The 27,417-nt window shown below is 36.4% G+C and overlaps 1 protein-coding gene across 2 annotated transcripts in view; it reads left to right on the forward strand.

Moving 5' to 3' along the window:
- Positions 1–3,874: 3,874 nt before the first annotated feature.
- Smp_014780.1 (putative alpha-actinin) overlaps positions 3,875–27,417 on the forward strand; it is a gene marked incomplete at its 3' end in the record, with an annotated part of 33,065 nt that continues 9,522 nt past the window's right edge. Inside the window, exons 1-17 of one of the 2 annotated variants that reach the window (XM_018795730.1) lie at positions 3,875–4,228; positions 4,275–4,311; positions 4,344–4,430; positions 4,468–4,555; positions 4,593–4,671; positions 4,707–4,788; positions 4,824–4,909; positions 5,086–5,217; positions 5,856–6,098; positions 6,792–7,039; positions 11,125–11,233; positions 11,594–11,656; positions 14,623–14,700; positions 14,952–15,110; positions 16,295–16,579; positions 18,304–18,588; positions 20,243–20,284. In XM_018795730.1, the coding sequence (XP_018650013.1) occupies positions 4,367–4,430; positions 4,468–4,555; positions 4,593–4,671; positions 4,707–4,788; positions 4,824–4,909; positions 5,086–5,217; positions 5,856–6,098; positions 6,792–7,039; positions 11,125–11,233; positions 11,594–11,656; positions 14,623–14,700; positions 14,952–15,110; positions 16,295–16,579; positions 18,304–18,588; positions 20,243–20,284 (2,043 nt within the window). In that variant the 5' untranslated portion in view covers positions 3,875–4,228; positions 4,275–4,311; positions 4,344–4,366. Of the gene's footprint in view, positions 4,312–4,343; positions 4,431–4,467; positions 4,556–4,592; positions 4,672–4,706; positions 4,789–4,823; positions 4,910–5,085; positions 5,218–5,855; positions 6,099–6,791; positions 7,040–11,124; positions 11,234–11,593; positions 11,657–14,622; positions 14,701–14,951; positions 15,111–16,294; positions 16,580–18,303; positions 18,589–20,242; positions 20,285–27,417 lie in introns of both variants that reach the window. The other variant, XM_018795729.1, reaches the window with a different exon arrangement.

Genomic DNA, 27,417 nt, shown 5'->3' on the forward strand with positions numbered 1-27,417 from the left:
CGGCTGATTCGTTGGGGGTGATCTACCTAAGAACTCGCCGAGGAGCTCACATCCCTGTGTCTCTCTGCTGTTGAACTTTTGTTACTGGTTATTCTGTTCTGGTATATTTTTCTGCTGGCTCTTTTGCTGTTTCATGTAGCTTAATTATAGTTTTCTTTACCGAACCTATTTTTGTTGTTCTCACCAGGTCTTCCACATATATCCGCTTGTATGCTTTAATTCTTGTCTTCACTCGTTCGTTCGTTTCTGTTTATTAAACTTATGTTCTAGTTTCTTCTACTTTGGTCCGGCTAGTGTTGACTTCTGTCTTACTGATCTTCCTTTCTTGGGTCTTATACAGAGCACTTATTGTAGTCCACGCTTGCAGCCTACCATCTATGATGCTGAAGTTATTGATTCTTTGATTTTTCCAGTTATTATCCACAATGATTTCTTTTTCTGCTAGCAATTCTTGTATAGCTTCGAATTCGTTTGTGAGGGTTATCTCGAATCCATATAGTTCGTTAGGTTTTAGAAGGAAGGCTGGGTCAAACTTGTCCGTTTGTCCAATGTCTCTTGGCTTACGTTACAGCTTGGCCACTGACAACTGGTGATCTGAAGTTGCATCAGCCCTTCTTTTTATTATTATGTCTTCTGTGAACTGTTTGGGTTTTGTTTTAATGCAGATGCAATCCACCTGGTTCTTCGTGTTGTGGTCTTGTGAAACCTACGTGATTATGTGTAGCCGTTCGTGGGGGCCAATCGCACTATCTATAATTATGTTATTTTGAGCACATAGATTTTTTATTCCCCAACCATCCTCGTTTTTTCTCACAATCCATGTCGCACCATGATATTCTGTTGTCAGATGTAACGAGAAAAATACTATGAAAATCCCTCCAAAGTGTTTTATTTAATAACATTGTCATTTCTTTATTCTGTTCTACTGTCATGCATCTGAACTTACTTCAATCTCTTACGACAATGTTTATTGCTCTACAGTATTCTCTGTCTGACTTTGGTTAAAGATTTAACTTAATTACCCAATGTTACCGCTGCACGTTACCAGAAAGCAGGCAATATGGCCGTGTTCGGCTCAGCATTATGTCATGGTTCGGTTGATAATTGCTAACATTTCCCTACTTGAAGCAGTTCGTTGAATCCTTTCGTATAGATATTCCATCACATCTTGCTGAGAATACTTTTTTTGATTTTCAGGAACCGAACACAACGTGTTAACTATCCCCTCCGCTTTTTTCTGCTAGAGAAACCCTATTCTACATAGCACAGGTTGTACCGTTCGAGGTACTTTGTACTTTTTATATGATTTGTTTTTCAAAAAATTAGAACCATTAGAACGGTAACAACTCATCAACACAGTATAAGCTAATTTCTAAAGATTTTTCAGCACCATTGTACATCATCATTAGGGCTTGACAGTCGCATAATGACTGATGAGATTTATGAAACCGACATTTGTCACAACTGGCTTCTTATACGCCAAATCTACTTGATAATCCAAATTCCGAAAACATCTCACTAGATCTACTATGTCTTAGAAACTTCGTAAAATGTATATATTTTCACTTTGACTTGTCATATTAACATCACTCCTCAACCCGTTTTTCGACACGAGGTTTATTTAATAGCTGTTATTGAATTAAGTACATCTGTGATTATACCGAAAAGAAAATTATACCGATTAAAAATACCGACTATATTTGTGACTTTATAGTACGTAATCATGTTGAGATTTTACTTAAACCAGTAAATATCATAGTGAATTGGATCGGTGTCATCTTCCATTATTAATGAAAGAGAGAAGTCAGTGGCTGGAGTAATTTACAACACTAATCAAATCATATTTTTATTTTATAAGGTTAGATACACAAGAAATATTTACAACATGAAAGACCGAGGTCTTCAGGACAAGCTGTGAGTCATTTGTGGGGAAATCCGAACACCACTTCTGCCTGAATTTCGTGATGTTCAGAAGAATGATAAAAGCTACACGAATGAACCATCCAGCTCAGAGAACATAACTATACCGAAGTCTTATGAAAAGTGAATGTTAGTTTCGTCTTGCTCCCAACTGTAGTTCCATAAATCATGCCTCAACTTTTAAATTTTGTTATTTTACGTTTTACATTCCACATCAACTCACTCCTTGACCTAGCCTACAAATACGTTATATTATATTATTTTGGTGCCACAATTGCTTGAACCGCTAATAACATTGCTCTGGGGATACACGTGACGACTATTGGCTGGTATTAATCCCTTTGACTTTCGTTTAATCAAATGTCAACTAACGTCAAATAAGTATTACATGAACCCGGCCTCCAAGTAGTGCCACCGGCAGAAGGGAAATCTAAAAGTCTTTTACATTAAATCACTAGTGAAAATAGCTGAATTTATGTTTCATGTAGCCCTAGTACTTGCTCCAAGTCGCTACTATTCGATGTTGCTCAATGTTGGACGAACTCAGTTGATAGGGCGAAACAAATTCCTTCAGTACGGAAATAAAATAAAACTTGACAGTCTCCATAAATAAAATTTTCCATGATGAATATATGCAGTCTGTTAGATATTCAATGAATTCGTAAATAGACTGTAGACTAACTTGCAAAGAATATTTTTGTAAATCACTGGTGTGAGTAAACTATTTAGATATTCGGGATTTAATCGGGTAGAACGTGAATGGTATGACTTCTTAGCTTACATCAAATGTACACCTCATACCTAATACTTAGTATATATCGTCCTATTTGATAACCAGACGGATCGACTGCCTTAATGCCTGGATAGAAAAACTCGTATTACCTCTAAAACGGGATGCACTAGTAAGAACAAGTTAGTGGAATACAGGGAAAGACCACTTTCGCATGTGCCTGTCCATGAGATTCGACCGATTGATCCACCTCAGTCATCTTTGGCATTGATTATGTCCGATAAGCCATCCAACGTTCAATTATATATCATGTAATTCTAAAGAGACTGAGTTTGATGACCGTTTGGTAGCGCTTCAGTGGCATTTCACTGACACTATATCTTCTTACTGCCTTGAAATAGTGATCAAAAGCAGACGAATATCCTGGTTCCAGAGTTCTAACGTTGTTCAAATCTTACGAAGGGGTTAAATGAAGTTAATCAATCTCCACCCTTAGCAGTGGTACGTTAGCTCATGTTGCTGAGGGTTGCTTTCTTCAGAAATCCATACTGCTCGTTGATCGATAGCAAATTAGTGTTGAAGATATTCTCTTCGTGATCGGCAGTTGTTCCACCTCAAAGTGATTCACCTCCCTGAAATGTATTCTCACTTGTGGCCATAGTGGGCTCGTATTGACCCAGACTTTATTACTTGAGGCCATTCGGAGGTCGTTGCAAATAGTCAGCTTTATTCCTATCATTCCTTATATTCGTCAAGGAAAGTTTCCTACCCTGTGTGCTCACGCATTTTAGGACATTTGGTGACGACCACAATCTATTCATCAAACCAATCTGCCACTGGTTTGTTAGATTCGAGGTTTGAAAAGAAGCTGTTGAAGTTTCGAGAAACAGCCACTTCTTATGTGTCTAGGTCGAAGTCACTTGATAGAGCCGGTAGCCATATCTAGTGTCATTTGGTTGGAAAAACTGTACTGGACATAGATTCGTTAATAATAAACTTATGTTGGATGAACCGAAAAATACTTCCGCTGCATTGTTTCTGTGCAACGATGCTTACCACTATACGTTTTACTAAAACATTCCTCTCAGTGTTAGTAACTACTGAAAATCGCTTTATGATATGATATACTTCCGGTAATTTAAAAGAAGTTATCTCAACTGCTTAAGCATATAAGATTCATGTCAACTTTTTAAATAAGGTAAAATAACATTTTCACTATTCACACTACTCAGTTCTCTGGGTCACGCACGTTTTTGATTTGTGTACCAGGGCTCTCTGTTTAACATGGCTATATATGATTACGAGGGGCCCGTAGATGATGATGATGATGTCGAATCAAATAAAGATGTCCCCATAGATCCAGCATGGGAGCTGCAACAAAAGAAGGTACAGTAACATTTTTATTTTATGATAAATTTGACTGTAGACTTTTACCGCATGGTGCAATTCTCACTTAAGAAATGTTAATAAACAAATCAACGTAATAGAAAATGACTTTCGCGACGGAGTAATGTTAATCAAACTACTCGAAGTTATTTCTGGTGAATCATTACCGAGTCCTGAGAGGGGCATGATGAGGTTTCACAAAATTGCTAATGTAAACAAAGCTCTCGATTTTATCCAGAGCAAGGGCGTCAAACTGGTATCTATCGGCGCTGAGGGTAATATTTTTGAGTCGTCTATCAGTTTCTAGAAATTGTCGACGGTAATCCAAAAATGACTCTTGGCATGATATGGACAATCATTCTTCGCTTCGCTATCCAGGATATCCAGATTGAAGGTAATACGTCATAATCCCTCACATTGTTCTGGTTTAGATTCATCTGCAAAAGAGGGTTTGCTGCTTTGGTGTCAAAGGCAGACTGCACCGTACAAAAATGTGTGCGTCGAGAATTTCCACACTAGGTTTGTTAATGTACATAAAACTAAAGATTTTCCAAAGTTTTAAGGATGGACTGGCGTTTTGTGCCATAATACATAGAAATCGACCTCACCTAATTGATTACTCTCAACTCAAGAAGGTGTGCAATATCTTTATCTCTTACCACTTTTTTAGGGTGATCACGTCAAAAATCTAAATCTTGCTTTTGAAATAGCTGAAAAACACCTTGACATTCCAAAAATGCTCGATCCAGAAGGTAAAGTAAATGTGTCTAATGTTTGTGATTCTAAGATATGGCAAGCCGCAAGAACTGTGATGAGCAATCTGTGATGGCTTACCTGTCTTCATATTATCATGTGTTCTCAGGATCTCACAAGGTAGTTTTCTTAGATTTATATATGTAAACTTGCCTTTTTCTTTGTATGCAACTAGTTAGTTTTGGGGGTTTCAGTTTTTTAGTTTATCATAATTAAGTGTATTCGCCTTTAGTATTCTGTATTTCTTGTCTAGTTTGTGCTACTTAGTTTACCTACTGTATTAATCATTTTTTCAGACTGACATCGCAGCTACTCGTATCGCTAATAATCTTCGAATGATTCGGGAAAATCAAAATCTAGAGGAATGCTACGAAACAAATTCCACAACACTTTTGAGCTGGATAAATATGAAGCTACGGGAATTCGGAGTAAGTCACATTAACTTATTTTCTGACCCTGACTTGTGGTTCAGGCTACTTTAATTTTTCGTATTCGACAATATAGTCAAATTTCTTTACCATAAAGCTCTTCAATCAGCAGACAAACTGGGTTTCGATCAGCACTTTAACCGTAACTTAATGTTGAGGTAGTTTTATAACTACTACTCACCCATCCATATAGATTTGCCATGTAATTGTTTTGAAATCATTCCACATTTCCACTGAGTTGGATGTGGGTTGTATAGAGTTGCAATGTTCTTATTTCAGTGTATTCATTCCTCTCAACTGTCCAGTCGATATTTTCAGACTTACCATATATTTCGTTTTGCTACTTCACAGGAAAACGCAAAATTTGTGTCCGATGGTGGTCTGTTAGTGTAGGTGTGAAAGAAACCTCACTGACCTGCTGTCTAAACGTTTAAAGGTTGTATCTTCCCCAAGTCTTCGAAATCCTTGAATTTGTTTGCTCCATTGTAATCTGCAGTGGTCAGTTGTCACTTTCTAAAAATCCTCCTTTATTACACTATTCATGATTCATAAAGAAATTCCAGTTTGTAATTCGGTTGACTATATGTTTATTACTATTTCATGCTCTAATTTTCTTCCACTTGTTTATCGTTTTTCAGCAACGTGATCCCCAAACGTCCGTTTCTGCTGTTGAAGGATTACAGCAGAAGTTTAGATTATATTACCGCCAAGAAAAACCATCTAAGTTACAGGAGAAAGCTCGCTTAGAGACAACCTACAATACGCTCCAGACTCGTCTGCGATTAAACAATAAGTCTCCTTATGTACCAGCCAATGGACACTTGATAACGGATGTTGCTAAGAATTGGAGTTCTTTAGAACAGGCCGATAAAATCTATGAGGTTAGTCTTTGGGGTTCCTCTCAAGTTTTTCTATGTAGAATCATTTGTCATTGGATAACATCTCTCAATATACATCACATCTTGATCATTGCTACTCCATGATTTATGAAATCGTGTTATGCTTCTGGCCAATTGTTACACGTAAAGTAGTGGTAATTAACTAGGCGAACTGTGGTGCCGTTGTAAGACTTGGCTTAACATAGTTAAGATAAGTACGTTTCTTTGTATTTATCCATAATTATGGTCACTAACACATTAGTTGTATTTCTCTGTTTGAATGGCATTGTGCTACGGGCATTCTTGTATCCACAGCGAGTTACTTGATAAACATAGTACCTCATTTTCTTAAATTTTATTCCGAATCTCTTTGGATGCTAGTCTTGGGTATTTATCACTGAAAAGGCTTCGAGAGTCAAGTCGTTCATATCCTAACAAATAAATTTAACTGACGATTCTGTCTGAGTTGTCCATCTACTTCTCGATATTTTAAGTGGAGTAATATGCCCTACTGCTCACCTGTCCTTTTTAAATGATATTTGTTATGCCTAGTGTCCCAATGCCACTAATATTATCTTCAGTCCCTTAAATTTTGTTTTGTTAATTTCCTCTTTATGTGGGCAAGCACACATTTGTCATTCTACGTTGTTTGTTTCTACTGTTCAAAACAACCTATATATTTCTTCCTAACTCTAGGAATGGCTGTTGGAAGAACTACAAAGGTTAGAGCGTCTTGAGTATCTGGCTAAGAAATTCGAGGTGAAATGCTCCACTCATGAGGCATGGACCAATGGGAAACCAGAAGCGCTTGCTTCAAATGACTTCCGCTCAGCAATGCTATCGGAGATGAGGGCATTCCAAAAGAAACACGAGGCTTTCCAATCGGATATGACTGCTCATCATGCTCGCATAGAGCATATTCAGGCGCTTACCGAAGAACTTAAGTAAGCGTTTCTTTACTATTGTTTCTTGGACGAAAATACTAAATTCCTCATTAAAATTTATTTATGGCGCTTTGAAATTTCGCTCCCAGGAATATATCGCACAAATGAAGCGATATTGTAAGGAGAAAGGAGTGTCGTGCAACCAATAAATAGGAGCTAGTAAAAATAAAGTTCAATCAAAAATATAGTCAGGAAAGACTTTTCAGTTAAGGGAGTTCGACATGCTGTGAGCTTAACGTTCTATAGATTTCTTTCTGAGTTTTACTCGAGTTAATAGTTAATTGTGGTTTTGTCTCACCTTACTATTCGGTCTTAATAATTCTCCACTTCGAGGCTAGTTTCAGCATGTCCTAACTTTTCGTACCACCAGTTTTATCCGTTTCACCCGTTTCAAGTGTATCACTTTTCGTTTCACTGTCGTAAAGGTTTGCCAGGATCTATCTAACTCACACTTCATCATGGTCATGAAGAATCCATGTAAGCAATCTGGATTCCATTTTACTATCATCTGTGATATGAATACAGGGATCTTGAGTTCTGTTGGAGGTATGAGGGCGGTTATCACTTCCCGAGTGCCCACACCGTGGAAAGGTTCTTCTAGAGGTGACAGAAAAGGAAATCGGGCTAGAGATGGTCTTAGTGACCTAAGAGCATAGCCGCAGTTTCCAAGAGATAACTGCTTGAGGTCGGTCACACACGACGTTTTTATGAGTAGTTTTCGTGCTAGCTCTGTACTTGTTGAGACGTTATCGCCGGAGACGGAAATCCGTGGGATAAGGCGAGGTGTTCATTTTCAGGGTAGACCTTTTCTAACCCCATCCTTCGTTGTGGGAAGGCAGCATCACTGTTATGCTGGTTGTCTGAAGGAAACATCTTACTGCCGTCACACCTCTGTACAGTCAGTAGTACGACTTTGCCCTCGGACTTTGGGTTTGCTGCTTTTAATCTCACCGCTCTTCAGCCGACCTGTCTGGCATGGTAGGACCTTGAGGAACGATTGTTCCAGCCAGTATAGCTCAATTGGTTCATCACTGTAAGCAAGACCGACCACCGCGCCAAGGTAGCAGTAACCGTCGGGAAAATAGGGACAATAACGGGGCTGATGTGTATGCATATAGCATACAATTCTCCTTGAACTCGGCGGTACCGTTATGCACTGTCCTATAGCCCTTGGGAGGTCAGGCAACCCGCAAGTCACAAGAACACCGTCAGGGAATATGACAGGCTAGGCACCCTCTTTTGGTAGCACTGAGCAACAATGCCAGGATGTTTTGGATGAGTTTATCCCCTTCTAAATACAAATTGTTGCTTCAGGATTGGCCTGTGTCAACACCTGACTTAAAGATAGGGAGTGAAGTAGTCGACAACTTCACTTTTCTTGGAAGTCTGATCAGACCTAATAGGTTGGTGTCTGACGAAATCTCTTAACGGATTCAGAAGTCCGGTTTAGCTTTTGCCAACTCATGTCACCTATGGCGAAGACGAGATATCCGTCTATCAATTAACGGACGAGTATACTGTGCAGCAGTTCGTTCTGTCCTACTTTACGGCTGCAAAACGTGGCCATTAAGAGTAGAATATACTCGTAAGTTACCAGTATTTGATCACAGATGTCTCAGGAATATTGCTCGCATCTGCTGGGATCACCGGGTAATTAATAATGAAGCCAAAAGCAGGGTATTCGGGAATCATGATAAGTCAGTTGATGAGGTCGTAAATCTTCATCGACTGAGATAGTTGCGTCACGTGTTACGTATGCCTGAACACCGAATACCACGCCTCGCAATGCTGACTAGTGTTGGGGATAGTTGGAAGAAAGTAAGGTGAGGCCAAACCAAAAAGAGGCATCAGTCTTCGAAGTCTCTAACTTCTAGTTTGAGCTATGTTGGCAGATGCACACTACTTGGTTGGGGTCAGTGCGACTATAGTAACCAATGGTTGGAGACTCTGGGTGACATGTCTCAGAATCGATCACAATGGCCTGGGTGTATACACTCTTTTTCTGCTCTCAAACTATGAGATTAAAATAGCTTTATACCTTTGTTTCTACGAACTCATTGTTTCTTCCTGTATCATATCCTTATACACAATTTTTCTTTCATATTTTACCATTGACGTAACTGCTTCTATGAATTTGGTGTTCATCTTATTGTGCTAATGAGATGTAACAACTTGGACCGATGCATATATGTGCCTGGTCCTATGTTGTAGCTGAGTGATATCTGTGGTATGCAGTGTGACAAATGCAAAGGTTGGTTTCAAGAAGTATGTACTGATCTTACAGTAACTGCTTACAACAAACTTAGTAAGTCAGATCGCAGGTGAGTATGTAGCACGTGCAACATGAATGCGAAAACTTCAGCAACCCTGAAAAAAGGCAGTCCTGAAACGAATAAACAAAGACGCTCAGTAAAGTAAAGAAGAGGGTCTTCGACAATATTAGTATCGATGGGATACGGATCGACACTAATGAGGATATGCCAGATCTCAGCACCTCCATAATATCGACTGTGTTAAACTCCATCAGTAAGCTTGTATCCCCAGCACAGGCCCATAATGCAACTGTTGTCTCCGAAAATTCTGTAGACCACTAAACCCCGTCAACAGAGTTAAAAAGGATCGAGTATCACCGTCAAAAATGCTGAACAGCCCAAGTCTTGCCGGAACATCAGCTTGTGAATTGGCTGTGCAATCTACCCCTAAGATTGTCTAATCAATCAGCAGAGAGCACTAGAATCCGAAATTCAATTTCCAAACAAAAGGACCCCAACCTCATCATGCCCGAGAACCTGGGGAAACGATCACGGTTCAAGATGATTTTCTCATAATCATGAACCCTAAAGACAGCTCTGACCTTCCCCTCAGTCTGCAGAACAAAAATGACATGATTCTCTGGGATGAGTTAAACAGGAAGCCCGAATTCCCGAAATCGGAATATAAACGAACTAGTGACAGCAGCATATATAAGCAATCCAAACAAGCAAGAAACCAGTACACAAAAGCAATAAGAGAATACAGGCTTCAGTATCAGATAAAGCTAATCAACAAATCTGTCTCCACTCTGAAAACCTTATTCCGTCGTGCAGCCTCTCTTCGACAAACCAAAACCGGAGTTTTCCAATTTCTATGTCCGTATGGTCAAACCAACACCGACAGTGACGCCGCCAACCTTCTAGTAAAACAGTACTTTCAGACCTTCCAACCGTCCCATACTAACTATATAGACAAGTTTCACGCGCGACTCAAAAGGACTCTCAGAAGCGGACCTAGGCGAAGACTTGGTGTAACAGGAACTACAGCACCTAAACAACGACACTTCACCTAGCCGGGATATGCTCCATTTTTAACTACTCGTTATCTTAGAATATTGCTCATGTGTACTGAACTTTTTCCCTGCTATAGCTTTTAAACTCATTAAAGTACAATTAAATTTTTTCTACATTCACAATAGTATACAAAGTAAAGACAGCTAATAGACCGTCAGTTTTTCAACGAATATCACTTAACAGTACACAATATTACATTGTTGTGATATCAAATCTATAATAAGTCTCTTAATCGGTAACTTGCAAATTATTTCAAATAAAAGTCATCTAATTTCACTTTAAAGTTACCAGAGAAATAATTATATATATTTTAGCCACCTTATTCATATCTAGTACAATCCATTCACACCTGTTCATGATTGTTTGTGTTCACACACTAGTCTATTCTCAACTATCAGGGTACGCTTTCGTCAGATCCGAAATATTTGATTCGTTAATTACAAAGAGTGTTAGATATTCTATCATCTTTAGATCCATTGATTCGTCTTTTATTGAATGCTCTGTCTTAATCTACTATGTAGTTTATTTTTTTGGCCTTTTGAGAACATTTGTTCCCATTGTTTTATCGGTTCAGATAGCTATAAAATTAACTATTAATTGTAATCATTCATTTTCTACAATGCTTTACCAAACATCTACTGATTGCTCAAATTTGGTTTATAGCATGTTATATGTTATTGTCACTAGTTTCACCAAGTTGTTCATCATTTATATGTTGAAAGTTTTTACGTTTTGTGCTAATAATATTTTACCTTTCAGTAAACTGAATCATTTTAACATAAATGCTTTTAATCAACGTTGCGATACCATTATAACCACATGGGATGAAATGAGAAAGTTGTCCTCTCAAAGAGAACGAGAAATATCTGTGAGTTAGATGTATATTGCTTTGATATTTTAAAGATATCATTTCAAATGATTCTTTCATATTTCTCTCTATCGAATACACCTGTCATTCTTATACTGAGACAGTTGTAATTTTTAAACTTGAATGTTTATTAGTTAGTTTACTGTGTAAGGGATCCAAATCAGATCACATAGTTGTTTCATTCAATAGAGAAAGTGCTTTTACGAATTGATTGTAAACTCATTTTGCTTTTAAAACTCACAATCTAGATGGCCATTTACTAACCTCGTATTCCATTTATAATCAATTGTATAAATCAACTGTTTTTAGTTTTACATGTCACTTCCGATCATATTTGTGTTTGTCATTTTTGTTTAACAGAAAGCTTTGACAGCTCTGGAAGAAATTGACCAGCTTCACCTCGATTTCGCGAAACGAGCTGCAGTAAGTAAAAATTTCACTTTGAAATTAGTTGACAGTTATTTTGAGTTCCATATGTTCTTCAATTGTAGAAATGCTGCCCTTGCTTTGCCAATCCTCGCCTTTACATCTGCGTCGGATCCTCCTTGTTCATCAATGATGCTTCTCAGATACGTGAATGTTTCCACCTGTTCCAGAGTTTCGCCATCAAATGTGATTGGCTTGGCGTTCTCCGTGTTGTATTTGAGGATCTTGCTTTTTCCTTTGTGTATGTTGAGACCTATTGATGCAGAGGCTGTTGCTACATTGTTTGTCTTGATCTGCATTTGTTTGTGTGCATGAGATAAAAGCGCAGGTTATCTGCGCAGTCCAATTCGCCTAGTTAATTCTGAGATGTCCATTATATTCCGTGCATCCCCTCAGATGTCGAAGTTTTCATAATCTAGTTAATCACCAGAAGAAAAAGGAAGGAAGGGAGTAGACAGCTTTGTCTGACTCCGGTCCCTACTTTTCCTGGAACTGACAACAGTGTGATGCCTCTGTAATTTTCACATATGCTCAGATCTCCTGTCTTTGGTATTTTGATGAGGTATCCTTCTTTCCAGTCCGTTGGCATTTGTTCTTCCTCCCAAATCTTCTTGAATAGAAGGTGAAGCATGTTTGCAGTTACTTCAATGTTTGACCTCAGTGCTTCAGCTGGTATATTGCCAGGTTACGCTGCCTTACCACTCTTGATTTGTCTGATGGTCATCTTGATTTTACTCGGTCGTTGGTGGAGTGACAGATATAGGAAGGCTTGTGTGTGCTGTTTCGATATCCGGTGGATTCAATGGGGCTAGTCTATTCAGCAGTTCGTCGAAGTATTCTATCCATCTGTTCCTCTGTTCCTCAATCTCCGTGATTGTCTTTCCTTCTTCGTCCTTGACTGGTCTTTCCGGTTTATTATATCTCCATGCTAGTTTCTTCGTTGTATCATACAGTTGTTTCATATTCCCTTCTCTTGCAGCTTTTTCCGCCCTTGTTGCTAGTTCTCCCATGTATTTCTACTTGTCGGCTCTAATGCTCTTCTTCACTTTCCTGTTTGCTTCTGCGTAGTCTGCTTGTGCCTTGACTTTCTCTGCTCATGTTCGACTGTTGTCAATTGCTATTTTCCTGTTATTCCTTTCTTGAATCTTGTCCAGGGTCCCCATAGAGATCCATTCCTTATGATGATTCTTCTTGCGACCCAGAACCTCCTGACACGTTGAAGTTAGTGCTTCTTTTATCCCTTTCCAGTTGTCCTCTATCGTAGTTTCTTCTTTCAGTAGATCCTGTAGAGCTTGGAACCTGTTGTTGAAAGTTATCTTAAATTGGTTGAGTTTGTTAGTATCGCAAAGGAAGGCTGTATTAAACCTTTGTAATGCTGTTTCCCTAGTTGTCCAATGTTTCTTTAGCTTCAGTTTCATTTTGGCCACAACCAGGTGGTGATTTGAAGTTATGTCAGTTCTTCTTCTGGTTCTCACATCTTCCATTGTCCTTCGGAATTTTTCGTTGATACAAATATGATCTATCTGGTCCTCCGGTGAGATCCATGTAGCTTTGTGTATGCGTTTGTGTGGAAATATTGTGCCGCCTATAACCAATTTATTGAATGCACATATATTTGCAAATCTCTCCCCATTTTCATTTCTCTCTCCCAGTCCATGTCGTCCCATTATATCTTCATATTCGGTGTTGTCCACTCCGACTTTCGCGTTTAGATCTCCCATTAGGATGGTGAGGTCCTTTCTTGTGCACATAGCTATGATTGATTGCAGCTTCGAGTAGAACTGACCTTTATTGTCGTTGTTGCTATCATTGGTGGGTGCATAACATTGGATAACATACATTGTGATCCTCTCCTTCTTTGTTCTGAATGATGCTTTGATAATTCTGGATCCATGGGATTCCCATCCTACAAGTGCATTTCGTGCTTCTCTGGACAGCACTAGAGCAATTTTCTGAGTGTCTGGAGCATTTTCCTTTTCGTGACCGGAGTAAACAGCATCTCTCCCTTATCTAGCCTTTGCTATCCAGCTTGGATCCAATGGGTTTCGCTGATTCCAAGTACTGCCAATTTGTATCTCCCCATTTCCATTGCTATTTGACTGGTCTTCTCGGTCTCCCACATTATCCGGACGTTCCATATACCCATAAAAATTGTTGTTCTGGTTGTTAGTAGGGCTATCATCCTCATGACTTCTGAAAAATCTCGGCTTTCATCTTGAGGCGTCATAATTTTTCCTTCAATTTCCAGGGCAGAGTCTAAATGGTTTGAATTACGTTTTCTGGTTAGAGTTTTTTTAACGGGTTAGTTTTCTACGGGATGTGTTCGCTAACCCCATGCCCAACCCTCCCCCTTTACCCGAGCTTGGGACCTGCAGTAACTCTAGAAGAGCTACAGGTGGAGTTAATTATAACACTACTTGTAGCAATAAAGCATAAACGTTGATTTCTCACAAATAGTGAGTTGGATTGAAAAAAAGAGTTAGCTGATATAATTCCAATGTGGGATACCAACAGCAATAAGAGTAGTAAGATTGATAGCTAAAATGGTAATAAGGTAAATGCAGGTTTTGAACTTCTAAATTGGGTCATTACACATCTGTAGCTGTGTATCACTTATATGTTTAAAGGTAAAGTGCTTACTTTACAAACTGTTGGTGTTTAAAACGATGTATGTTTATCAACTAGCATTTTGGAAAGTAGGAATTTAGTTTGGCAATCTCGGAAACAAAGTTGGTCTACAAAATTATATAAATTCCTGTTTTATACCTATGATCTCAATGTGTTTTTATAGTTAAGTTCTTCCATACACTACTCAAAGATTACGTAAACTAAAATATTTATTAATCGATCTAGTAACTCAGTTTACTGAATTGTTGCTCATATTTGTAACATTTTACGGACAAATCCTCTACAATTCCTAAAATTTCTTATTGGCTGCTACAATTGTTTATCGTTTATTTTAGCCATTTAACAATTGGATGGAACAAACAGAAGAGGATTTACGAGATACATTCATTGTTCATACGATGCCTGAAGTTGAGGTAAAATTATTGTAACTTATTCACATTGAGGAGGAAGAATGTAAAAAGTTTTTCCATGTAACCATAATTACCAATCTTGTGTGTAATATTAATTCAGTAAAGTTTTAATCAATTGGTTTAGGCATTCAAATTCTAATCAAATTCACTTGACTGTCATTGATCAATAGCATTTACTACAAGTTTTATCGCGTGCTTACTTGTTGTTTTGTTACTCTCAACACTTTTTACTGTTTTTTTCTGAAATCCTGCAGAGATTAATTACAGCTCATCAAGCGTTTGAAAATACTTTAGATGAAGCTGAGAACGAAAGTCGTCAACTCCAGTTGTGTGCACAAAAGGTTGAAGAAATAGCTAGTGAATATAAGCTGGTGAATGCAACTCAAAATCCTTATACAAATATTAAGCCTCATGTGAGTTTCTTAATTTGAAATTTATTGTAAGTTGCAAATAGATTTAAATTGTCGAGCTAAACGACTGGAAAACGCGGGGTTTCTTTTCATCGGAATTCGAAACTTCCTTTTGAGATACAGCCGTTATATTTTTAGTTACAGCTGGAAATTTCTTTTCTTAAGAATCCCATAGCTTGTACAACCATAGTTTTTTTTATATGCTTATCATTCCCCCACAATTTAAATGCTAATCACAATTGTCGAGTATCTTAACAACACAGTAGAAGGGAAATGATTAACGGGTTGGAATGTCGTATAAATAAAAGCATAAAAATCTATAAAATTAGGGCAACCATATGGATTATGTGGACCGAAATAAAAAGTGACTAAGCCCTCCTGTTGGCTGCTACCGTGTTTTCAATCCGGTTACAGTATGAGTTCAGACCTTTGCTTGAAAAAATTGGTCTCCCCTTCTGAGGATAGTCGACAACTGTATATACGATCATTATTATCATAGCTGATACTAATGTACTGGTACTGATATTGAAGGTCATTATCCGACATTTCGGTGACTTACACGAGTTTCACGAAAATAATTCCCGTGGTTTCCATATTGAGCATTACTTCCTTGTATATATTACTTCACAACAGTCATTTTTTGATTGGTGTATATCTTTATCAATAAATACACTAATCGTCAAGCATAACGCATTTTGTAGTTTCATCTCATACTGACAATTCTTCGAAAATAGCTGTTATTTTATTTCTGTATTTTCATGACTTTAATTTCATTGACCGAATGTAAACACTGTAAATTAAATGCTAAAGTCCTAAAATTTCGAAGTGAAATATTCATAGTTATTTCATGTTCTCTTATTCTCAATTATGATGAGAACCAGTTAAAAATGATTTAGCTTAAAATCTAAGTTTTGCTAAAGCTGTTTAGTGTATTATTGAATACGGTTCTGTTTACCTAATCTTGGTAAAGTGTTATTTAGTTTGACTTGTCAAATAATAACGTTAAAATAAAGCTCCTTAACTAATCTATTTCACCACATCACCATTACATTTCGTGATCAGTATAAGAAATAAGTCTGATTTTGTATAAATCATCAACAACTATGTTTATTATAATTTGTGTTGAAAGATCTACTAACTTTTAAAGAGGTTAATTCAGTTTACTTACTTTTTTCTCCAATTTGTAGGAGCTTCCACAGCGTTGGAATATGATTCGCGAATTAACAAAGAAAAGAAGTACATTATTAAATAGGGAACGTGAACGTCAACTAGCAAATGAGAAATTACGGCGCGAATTTGCACAGAAAGCCGAAGCATTCAATTCATCTATTGAAACTCATCGTGCGGAAATTGTTAAAGTTAGTATGGAATCACACAGTTCATTAGAGGATCAACGAAATCATTTACAGAAATTGGAAGAAGAATTAAATAGGCATCAGGATAAGTTGAATGAATTAGAACACGTTAATCAGGTCAGTTAACCCAAAGATTATTTCTCTCGTTTATCTATTTATTTACTTATCTAGAAAGGAGACTAGATTAGTGATGACCTTGTAGGTTGACTGGATTATGAAGACCTCCACATCTCAGGGAAAGCATAGAATACAATAGACAGCTTGGGTGCGCAGGACAGGGTTAGATGGAGAATGCTGGTGGGCGGCCTATGCTCCTCCACGAGAGGTAACAGGCGTAAGTTGAATATTTGAGGACCTGAACACAGGCTTAAAGTAACAACTATTTAAGTTTGGTCGCAAACGGCTTTTTTGTAGCAAGTTTTTGATGTATTAGCTGCACACTTCAAAAGGACCAACTGCTGGAGATGTCAATCTATGGGATAAGGCAAGGTGTGATATTTTCAGGGTTTACCTTTTCTCACCTATTCCTTCCGTTGTGAAAAAACAAGATTGCTGTAGATGCCTGCTATCTAAGGAGAACGCCTTACTGCCGTTACAGTTGTACACGGTCAGCGGTTCAATACTACCGTTGGAACTTCAGTTGCTGACTTCCGTCTTACCGTTATTCATCTGACCTCTGTGACATAGTTGGATCTAAAGAGATGTGTCCCATCCAATATATTTCGATTTGATTATTATAATATGCCAGTTGTTATATTTGACTCTTAGTTTTACCTTCGAGTTTCTCGTTTTTTTTTAAATTCGCCGTGAGATAAATGCATTGTAGTTATTAAGTTGGACGTTAAACTTTACTTTCTGTTAGTTATAGGGAAACCTTTAAGAATTAGGTTAAGGTCTTATTCTGTTTAAGACACTAACCACTTGATAGTTCTAGTTGATTATGCATCCTTCACTTGATAACTAGTGAAGTTTTAAATAATAAATTAACCTATGTATTTTTTCTATTGGCCTAATTCAAAATAACCAACCTTGTACACTTTAATGAGGAAAACGCAGCGTTTTCAAAATTCTCCATTTGGCTAACGATCCACAATAGTATCATTTTCTCACACAAACGATCCGTTAACTGGGGAATCACAGTGCAAGTTCGTTTCCTACTTATCTTTGACTAAATTGTGAACAACTCAGTATTGAAGATCTGTGTTGAGTTAGAAAAAGAATGTGATAACTTGGACGCACATAATTTTCTTCAAAATCATCTATGTTAACATGTCTGTTCTTTTTAGAGAATGTTTTTTTTGTTGTTGAAAAAGTAAGGTGAATTTACTTTACTTTTTAGCTATAGTTAGAAGTTGATCTCCTGTTTTTGTCCTTCTCTCTCTATGTATATAACAGGATATGAATGACTAGCGTTAATTTTAAATACTCAATAGTAATTTCAGTGTAGCAATATTTGCAGAGTGTATTTTCCAGTTATTTGATGTTAAAGATTACAATTCATCAAATATCAGTGTGAACATCAATATTTAGTTTCGGGTACCTACACTCAACTGTGACAAATCCCAAAAATGAAAAACACATGCGTTCTCGATCCCCATTGCTAATTACTTTATTTATTCATTTTATTTAAACACATAAATATTGGTACAAGGAAGCACCAGATACATATGCGCCGCACAAATCTCATTTGATTTGTGTGAGGGCTGGGATACTGCCCAGGTGCCCAAACTGAAACAGGACTGTCAATCAATAGCCAAACCCCAATGATGTGACAATAGTTAATATCATCATTGATTTAAATAATACTTTGATTTCGTTTGCTTTTTTTATTTATTACTTAGGCATTAGAAGATGCATATGTATTTGAAAATCCATATACTGTTTACTCAATGCCAACATTACGCGTTGCATGGGAACAACTATTTACTTTATTACACTACTCTGTCAATGAAATAGACAATCAGATATTAACAAGAGATTCCAGAGGATTAACAGCTGAACAAATGAATGATTTGCGTACTTGTTTCAAACATTTTGATAAAAATAATACTGGTCGTTTAGAGCCAAATGAATTTAAGGCTTGTCTTGTGTCATTAGGTTATAATTTTAGAGATGACATAAAAAATGTAAGTTATAACAATCATAACCATTATTGCCATCACTCACTATTTTACTGAATAATGTTCATTATTGTCATGTTTGATAAATGCAGCTCAATAAACTGAAAATCAACCCCCGTATTAGACCAACATGGGAATTTATTGTTGAGTTCTACTAACTGTCAAATAAGTGTTTGGTAGCATAACCCTAAAAAAATAAATATGCTGTGACCAAAATTTCTGATTTATTAAGTCTAATCAAATCAGTTGTAACAGTTACTCTAGGTACGCTGTAATGTTTTGAGAAAGTTGGCTTCAGTATTGGGACAAATGTTTTACTGACAAGTTACCACAAGTTAGAACTGTGGTCCAATAATCTAGACCTTCAAATTTAAAACCGGAATACAATCAACTCCTTGAGGTCTACATAAAATTCGTTTCATAGTTGAGCACGAAAACTTAACATGGTTTCCTAGTGACTTACTTAAAATGCTACAAGGTTCAGATCCTCTTAATATCGTACTTTAGTGTTCAATCAAATACCTTATCTGTCAATTTTATACACTTAATTAAGGTTGGAGGACTGTATATATTAATATAGGGTTTAATGGTTATGCAGTAAAGTCTCCACTTCCATTTCTGAGTTACTTGTTTTACTGTACTCTTCAACTGTTACTTTTCCTATGAACTCAGTTTGGTTTTTAACTACTTAGGTCAGAACAACCACACAGGAGTGTACATAACACAAAATAGCCTTCGACCGAATTCGCTCCATGTTCAAATTACTCTCGACTTAGCCCCTAAAGATTTGGAAAACAAAAGAAAACAGAGGTTTTATTAGCACTAATGATGATAAACTGGAAAAGTGTAGGCATTTATAAGAGTTTTTCGGCACGTCCTTCAGAATCAGACATTGGAAATGCAACTTTCATGTAGTCAAATTCAGCTTTATGCGCAAACTTTAAAAACTTAAATTTGGAATTTAAAACATTTATTTTTCTGCGGATTTAGATCCAATTTTTGAGAAATAGTGCATTCTCCAGCATAACTCCTTTTCCGTAAGCTGTAGTCTAATAGAGAAATGTTCTGTTTAGACTCATAAATAAAACACGGAACTTCAGTTAATGATTACTCGTTTGTTACCATCGAAAAGCTGCTATTCTATAGCGCCTTAATGACAATTTCCAGTAAAATATACTTTTTAACCGAACTATCATCTCTGGAAATTATTATTATTTTTAAACATCGAATAACCTATTTGCGTGGACCACTGCACACATCATTGGCGTTGAATCGTATTAGTTTTACATGATGCAGATTAAATTATAATAAATCTAAAGAGTTCGTGTGGATTGGAGGGCATTTTTAAAAATTTTTCAAAAAATAATAATTACATCATTCACTAGGTACTTGGTCATGAGCCATACTCTAAGTGTGAAGGCTAGTGGTATTATCCGATCGTCCAGCCTGAAGTGGAGCAAAGCTCGAATCTGTTCTGTCTGAGTGTCTTCACGATTAAGCCACCTCTCCACTTATTGGAGAGCTTTAACCTACTTAGGAATTAAGAAATGAATACGTTACGTAGTTAAAGGTAATTGACAAAAAGCTCTAGTCAACTTAACATTTTCTGTATTACAAAGTTTCTGACATTTTAAAAAATTTTCTACTTGCTTTCTAACAGTCATTGCCAAATCTGTCATCTGGTTCTCGTGGATCTGTATGCGTAAGTTCCGAGAATTTCACTTTCACGTCTGAAGTTAACGTTTTGTATTTGTAATATATATAATATGTATGATAGTAATAATCCTAAAATGATTATAGTTTTGAACCTTTAAGGAGGTTTACTTAATTCATGTTACCTAAAATATGCTAGAATGGGTATTCTTCATATTGTAATAAATCTTAAATCAGCGATTATATAACTTAACTTCCGATCGTTAGATTCAATATTCGAATTTCACTCCATCTATCTTGGTAACGTTGATTATTATGATGAGACAACAACCACGAAGTATGTGGCTCATGAAATTGGTCTTGGCTGCCAAATAGATTTCTTGTATTGGATATTTTTTCTGTTGTTGTAATAATGTAACGAACTTAAACTTTAAATTCATCAGAAATCCTGGTGATTTCATCCATAACACTCGTTTATGCTTGCATCCTGATAAAATATAGCTTATTATGAGTGCAAAATATGTAAAGTGCAAGCATAAATCACTATTTTTTTAATGCATAAAAAGATTTTTTTAATAATATCGGTTCATGAGGTTATTGTCCATTGGTTTGAGAGTCGTTGTTATGAGCAGATTACCTAATAGGAATCTGCTCGATAATTGAGATCAATGGTTGAAGTTGTTGCGTGACATGGCTCGAAATCAGTCACACTAACAGATACTTATTCTTTGTTGCTCTTAGATTCTTTCTCAAATCATAATCTCTGTTTCTTATTCTTATTTTTCTATCACTAATTTTTTCATCAACTCATTTGTCAGGTACTGATTCGTGTACTCGACTTTGAGCTACACTCTAAGTGTTAGAGCTAGTGATACTATTCGGTTACACATGCAGAAGTGAAGTAGGTTTTAAAATTCAGACCTAGTAGCTGAAAGTCAGACGTCTTGACCATTGAACCATTGCCTCGCTGATACTACTGCTATTATATATATTGCTAATCCATTTATCTTCAACAGATTTGCTATGATGACTTGAACAACAAGTTTTGTACAGATTTACTTAAATGATCATATCTATTCACAACGATATTACTAGACATATCCTCATATTAAGTACATAAACAAATAAATAAATATTGTTTACTGACGTATGAAAGTAAACTAAACAATGAATCATTAGGTTAAATTTAATTGATACTATTTGCTGCTGTCGCTCGTTAGGATATAATTCTAATGAAATTACCATATGATTTAGATTTATTTTGGAACAAAGTAAATTATTACCATCATCATTTTTGTTTTTGTTAGTGTTTTCCACATTTTCTATAGTAGATGAATAATCTGTCGTCTATCGTAATTTTATGTATTGTGTTTACATTTAATTAAAATTTGGCTGCTTTCTGATCTTTCAATGGGCACCTTGGTTTTCATTACTTTTCAATAGATTATCATTGAGACTTTTTTGTTCGTATTATTCCAAACTCTGTAATTGTTTTGTAACATAGTTTATCGTAAGCAGGATGGTCACAGATCAAGATGTACATTGTTTTTAATCAAATGTTCTAGTGACAAACGGTGACTCACTTCATCACTATCCTTATCTGTTGTCAATGTTTTGTTTGTTGCATAACCTAACAAGTTTGGCAGTGTGGGGATGAGCATCAATCCATGGTGACTGTGATGTCTGTGATCTAGGTTGTGCAGATAAGGCAACTGAATTTCTTCTGGTTCGTGTCAGTATCTACAGTTGGAGATTTTAGTTGATATTGTAGAGCGTTATGCGATAAGTGTTTTAAACGAATCGGGATTCTAGACACTGTTGAGAAAATACCTTCTTTGCGAAAAATCCGTTCACACTTGCCAAAAATTGGGTTTATTCAAATTATCGATTCGAATTTCTTAAACCACATACTACAGTTCATTTTTAGCTTTATGAAACTCATTTTGTCAGATATTCATCTTTAAGATCACGCAACAGAATATTACGAATACCCAATGTATTTATCGTCGATGATAATAATAATTGACGAAGCCTTTCAGTGTTCACTTTTGATTTATACTCTATTGGTGATGGATGTTGGAGTATTTGATATATCGTAGCGTGGCTGGTAAATACTTCAGTGGAATTTATGTTTCATTTGTTCTCATCTGTTCTGTGGTAGACTTCACTATTTATAAAATTCTTCTTAGATCTCATAAAGGCTTTTAATCGATATGTTATGGATAGGTTTATTAACAATAATTAAGTGAGAATAAAACAGATTAATTGGTATTTCACTTTAATTTAGTGTGTTCCAACTTTATTGTAATGGAGTTGCTCATCTTTTAGAACAATTGACTTTTAACCGTTAGCTTACAGGTTTGAACCATACTTCCTCTCTTTCACGGTGAACATATAATTGGTATTACTGTCTTGATAAGAGTGCAATTTAAAGCTAAGGAAGTAAAATTACGCTTAATAAATTAGTCATATCTTCATTCAAGTTGTGTGTTACATTCTATATTTGTTTTATCAAAACTTAGAGCTACGAAAATTTCTCCTATGTTTAACTGCTTTCATTGATAAATTTCTTAGAGGATTATTTCATGAACACGTTAGGGTAAATTCAAGGTGCTGCCCTGATTACGATTAGAGTATGTATATACACAGTTTTCTGAATGGTGACATGCCTAGTATCATACGTTTGCAGTTATTGTCAAAAAGTCACTATATTCTTAGTTTAACTCATTATCAATGCAGTCTGTTTGCTTGTCTTAAACAAATATTGTCTACATATTTACATATATTTAGTTATCCATTGTATTTTACATAACAAAGTACCTTAGTATTGGTTATTCCTTAGTTCTGATATGTAAATATTCGCCTTTTTTGGTTTTAATGTACTAGGGCCTTGTTTGACATAGATGAGCAGTTAGTAAGTAAATTGATCACCATATAGTAACTGGTGTCGTGATTTCAACCTAATATTACTGTACTTAAAAGAAGGTACATCTTCAGCGTTTCACGCTTAATCTTTTTGGTGACTTTGTGATCAGCTACCTCTATTTCAATATATATATTAATTGGTTGACCATAGAATACCTTTGATTACCATATTTTTAAACGGTTTAGATTTTAGGTTTTATCTTGTTCTTGTCTTTAGTTGATTAGTTTCAAATCATATTTCTACCAGTGACTTCTTAAATGCTTACCCCTCTACCACTAGGTTTTAAACTACAGGCTTATCTTACTTAATTTCGTTTGGACAACTGGAAAATGTCTCCATCTTTTAAATAATTGGAAGTGTAACTCAAAGCCGAGTACATGAACGTGTATTTGATGAGTTGATTATATTGAATATTTTGTAGATTTATATCACTTATGTGTATTCGGAACAAATTTCTTTTTCAATAATATAATTTTCTATAGTAATACTATCTCATTTTACAATTATATACATATATTATATATTAGCTTGGTCTAAATACAATGTGTATTTGCTTGGTAATAATAACATTCTTATTGATTTCATACAGAGTAGAAGTATGCACGATATAGAGTACTTATAATTAAAAGTCCACCCTGATTGTATTTTTGAAAGAACTTAGCTTTTACTCTCTTTTTTGTTACTTGTTTTTTTCTTAATATGGACATATAGACAAATGTTAATAAAGGGATGTGTTATTATGGCATAACTTTCAAATTCTGTTTTTCATCACTATATAGCTACCACAAGTTGACGTCAGTCAAAAAGTCATAGGAAATTCAATAGTACTCAGTGTTTTACTTCATTACATTTCTATTTGGGTAAATCGCCATACACTTCTGTTTCTTCTTTGAGTTATTTAGACAAAACAAAATAAGCTCGGTTGTAGAAACTTTTTTTTTATAAATCACAGTTTTGTTGTTGTGTATGTCTGTGTAATATTGCCATCATGAAGTAATCGCTTGGTATAAGAAGGAGGTTCGAAATTCCCCAATAGTTGGTAACTCGTCTTCTATTTTTATTAATGATTACATTACGGTAACAATCTGTTTTTAAAATCACTAGAAGCTGTTCAGATTAAAAATCAATGCGAAACAAAATAATATTTCACAAAATGTTACAATTGTTTTTGAAATTACAATTTACTCTTTAATTGTATGCTCTCAATCTGTTTTGATTAAACATTTTGACATAGAATAATAATAATAATATCTAATAAGTATGAGTAACGATACTGTGTCTAATCCTATCCAATATTTATTTATGACCAATTGTGTTTTAATCATTCAACATATTTCAACATAATTTTTCTGAATGAATTTCTAATTGTTGATTGACATCTGACGGTTTACTACTATTAGCACAGTATCAGGGGTATATTTACCACAACGTTACCAATTTACAATATTGCACTTTCTGTGTGAAATTTTTATGTTCGATAGAGTATATAATGTTATAGTACTGTTTACTGAATAGTAAAGTATGATATACTGTACCAGTCTATTGTAATCTGTTCTAAGTAATTACCCTACTGTTCTAATTTAGTCAGTCAGCTACAACGCAGGACCAGGCACATATATGCATCGGTCCAAGTTGCCAAATCTCATTAGCACCATTAGATGAACACCAAATTCATAGAAGCAGTTACGTCAATAGTAGTAATATATAAAAGATTGTGTATAAGGATATGATTCAGGAAGAAACAATGAGTTCGTAGAAAGAAAAGTGTAAAGTAATTTTAATCTCATAGTTTGAGAGCAGAAAAAGAATGTATACACCTACGCCATTGTGATCCACTCTGAGCCATGTCACCCAGAGTCTCCAACCATTGGTTACGGTAGTCACGCGGACCCCAACCAAGTAGTCTGCATCTACCAATATGGCTAAGACTGGGGGTTAGTGACTTGAAGGACTGATACCACGTTTTGGTTTGGCCGCCCTTAACTTTCTTCCAACCGTTTATGTTTCCTCAGCTATTTGTATATCTTTCCAAGCAACATCTGGGTCAACCTCGTTCCCAGAACTGTATAATTGTGACCTCAGTTGTTCCTTGAATCTACTTTTGGCTTACTCATCCCTCAGTTCAATGCTAATGGGTCTTCTTAGTGTTATTTTTCTACGTTCAGTGGGGCGCAAACAGATGCGTTCTCGTAAAGGAGCATAATCACAGTCTAAACATGTATTACAGAACGAGCGACAATCTTCTATCAAGCCTCTCTCACGATGACTGATGGCAATATAGTCTATCTGAGCCCATCGTTGGTTTGGTTCAGGTGGTCGCCATGTTAGACAATGTCTCTCCTTAAAATTAGTGTTTGCTAAAAATAAATGATTGTCTGAGCACAGTTGCAACAGACGATCACCATTATCAGTTCGCCGAGCCGGAATACTAAAATACCTACCTAAATGTTTTTCTGTTTGGTTTAAGCTACCCACTCGAGCATTAAACTCACCTGCTACGAGTACTATGTCTGAGCGTTTGGCTTTATGAAGAATTTCAGAGAGGTTTCTGTAAAAGTCATTTTTCACTTCATCCGGGCTGCATTCAGTGGGAGCGTAGGCAGAAAGGAAGAAAAGGCAACGACGTGTGTCCCCATCCTTCCGAGTTCTTACGGAGCCGTTTGGCCGAACAGCACATAGGCGACTGTTAACGAGGATCCATTCTAATAGTGCATGTTCTTCTCTTGTACTTGGTGTTATGCCAACACCTGCCAGTCCACAAGAACTAGCCATCGGGTCGCCAGACACATGGAGGGTGTATCTCGTCGGCTCTCCGTTTTAGTGAGGTAAGGTCAAGTGAATGACCACACTAGGATCCTGTATGCATGTTTCAAAGACATATCGTGTACCTCTGTACAGTCAGTAGTACGACTTTGCCCTCGAACCTTGGGTTTGCTGCTTTTAATCTCATCACTAATGGTCGGAACTGTTCTAATTGATGTAGTTAGAGTGGGATTCAAACCTGCAACCTAATATTATAGGCTAAGAATTATATGTGCTAGGTCACTGGATGGATGTTACTCGGCATACAGTTTGTAATCTTTATTCATGTTAGATCCTAGGGACCATGTGACAATAAATCTACTGGTGAGTTATCTATCACTAATATTGATGCATCTGTTTTTGTCCTGTCCGATTGAAAATATCATGTAGACATGAATATAACGTAACGGGATGGAGAACAGGCCTTGAATAAAGTTTTCCATGTCTATTTTACGTATTACAACCCACTTTCAAAACCAACGTTTGATTCTAGGTAGAATAGGAGAATGTGGGTAATAAGAATGACTTTTGACTAGTCGTAGGTCTAACCAGCATCAGTTAGTGAAGGTTTTTACTGTTTTAGGCTCACAGGTATAAATTGACTGTTGATCGTAGACATTCAATAGTTTTGAGTGGGGTATTGTTTCATTTACTGTCTCATCTCGACTAGATGTTATCGAAATATGCGATTCCATCCTTAATTTTTATCTGAATTCCTTGTTTCAAAGGTTGGCGTTCTGGAGTAGCACAACACTATATGATATCGGTTAGAAGAAAAATTAAAGAGAGATTGTTGCGTAGTACTTTGTGCTATTGAATCACGCGTTCTCCAATAGCCTCATATATTTCAATTTAAATATTCAGTATTTATACCTCTCTGTGTAGGTAGTTAAACACTTCCTGCAAGACTTGAAGGCCATGAGTCCGATCCGTTCTTGGGATTTATAGGTGCACACTGTTGAGGAATGCTATACTGGAATAAAATAGTTGTCAATGCCCGCCCTCCATATTTCTTATGTCTCCCGACTGAGTTCAGCGTGTGACAAATACCACTTTTAAACTAAGGCGATCTCCACGAGTACAAGTATTTATAAACAGTTGTCTACGCAAAATACTCAACATCCATTGGCCGGATACTATCAGCAACAGCGTTTTATGGGAGAGGACAAACCAGCTTCCAGTTAAAGAGGAAATTAGGAAAAGACGTTGGAAGTGGGTCGGATATACATTAAGGAAATAACCAATGTGCATTACAAGGCAATCCCTAACTTGGAATCCGGAAGGGAATCGGAAAAGAGGAAGGCCAAAGAACACATTACGCGGGGAAATAGAAGCAGATATGAAAAGGATGAATAACAACTGGAAAGAACTGGAAAAGATGGCTCAGGACAGAGTTGGATGGAAAATGCTGGTGTGCGGCCTATGCTCCTCGACGAGGGTTAACAGGCGTAAGT

Source organism: Schistosoma mansoni, chromosome 2 (genome assembly GCF_000237925.1).
Source record: "Schistosoma mansoni strain Puerto Rico chromosome 2, complete genome".
NCBI lineage: Eukaryota > Metazoa > Platyhelminthes > Trematoda > Strigeidida > Schistosomatidae > Schistosoma > Schistosoma mansoni.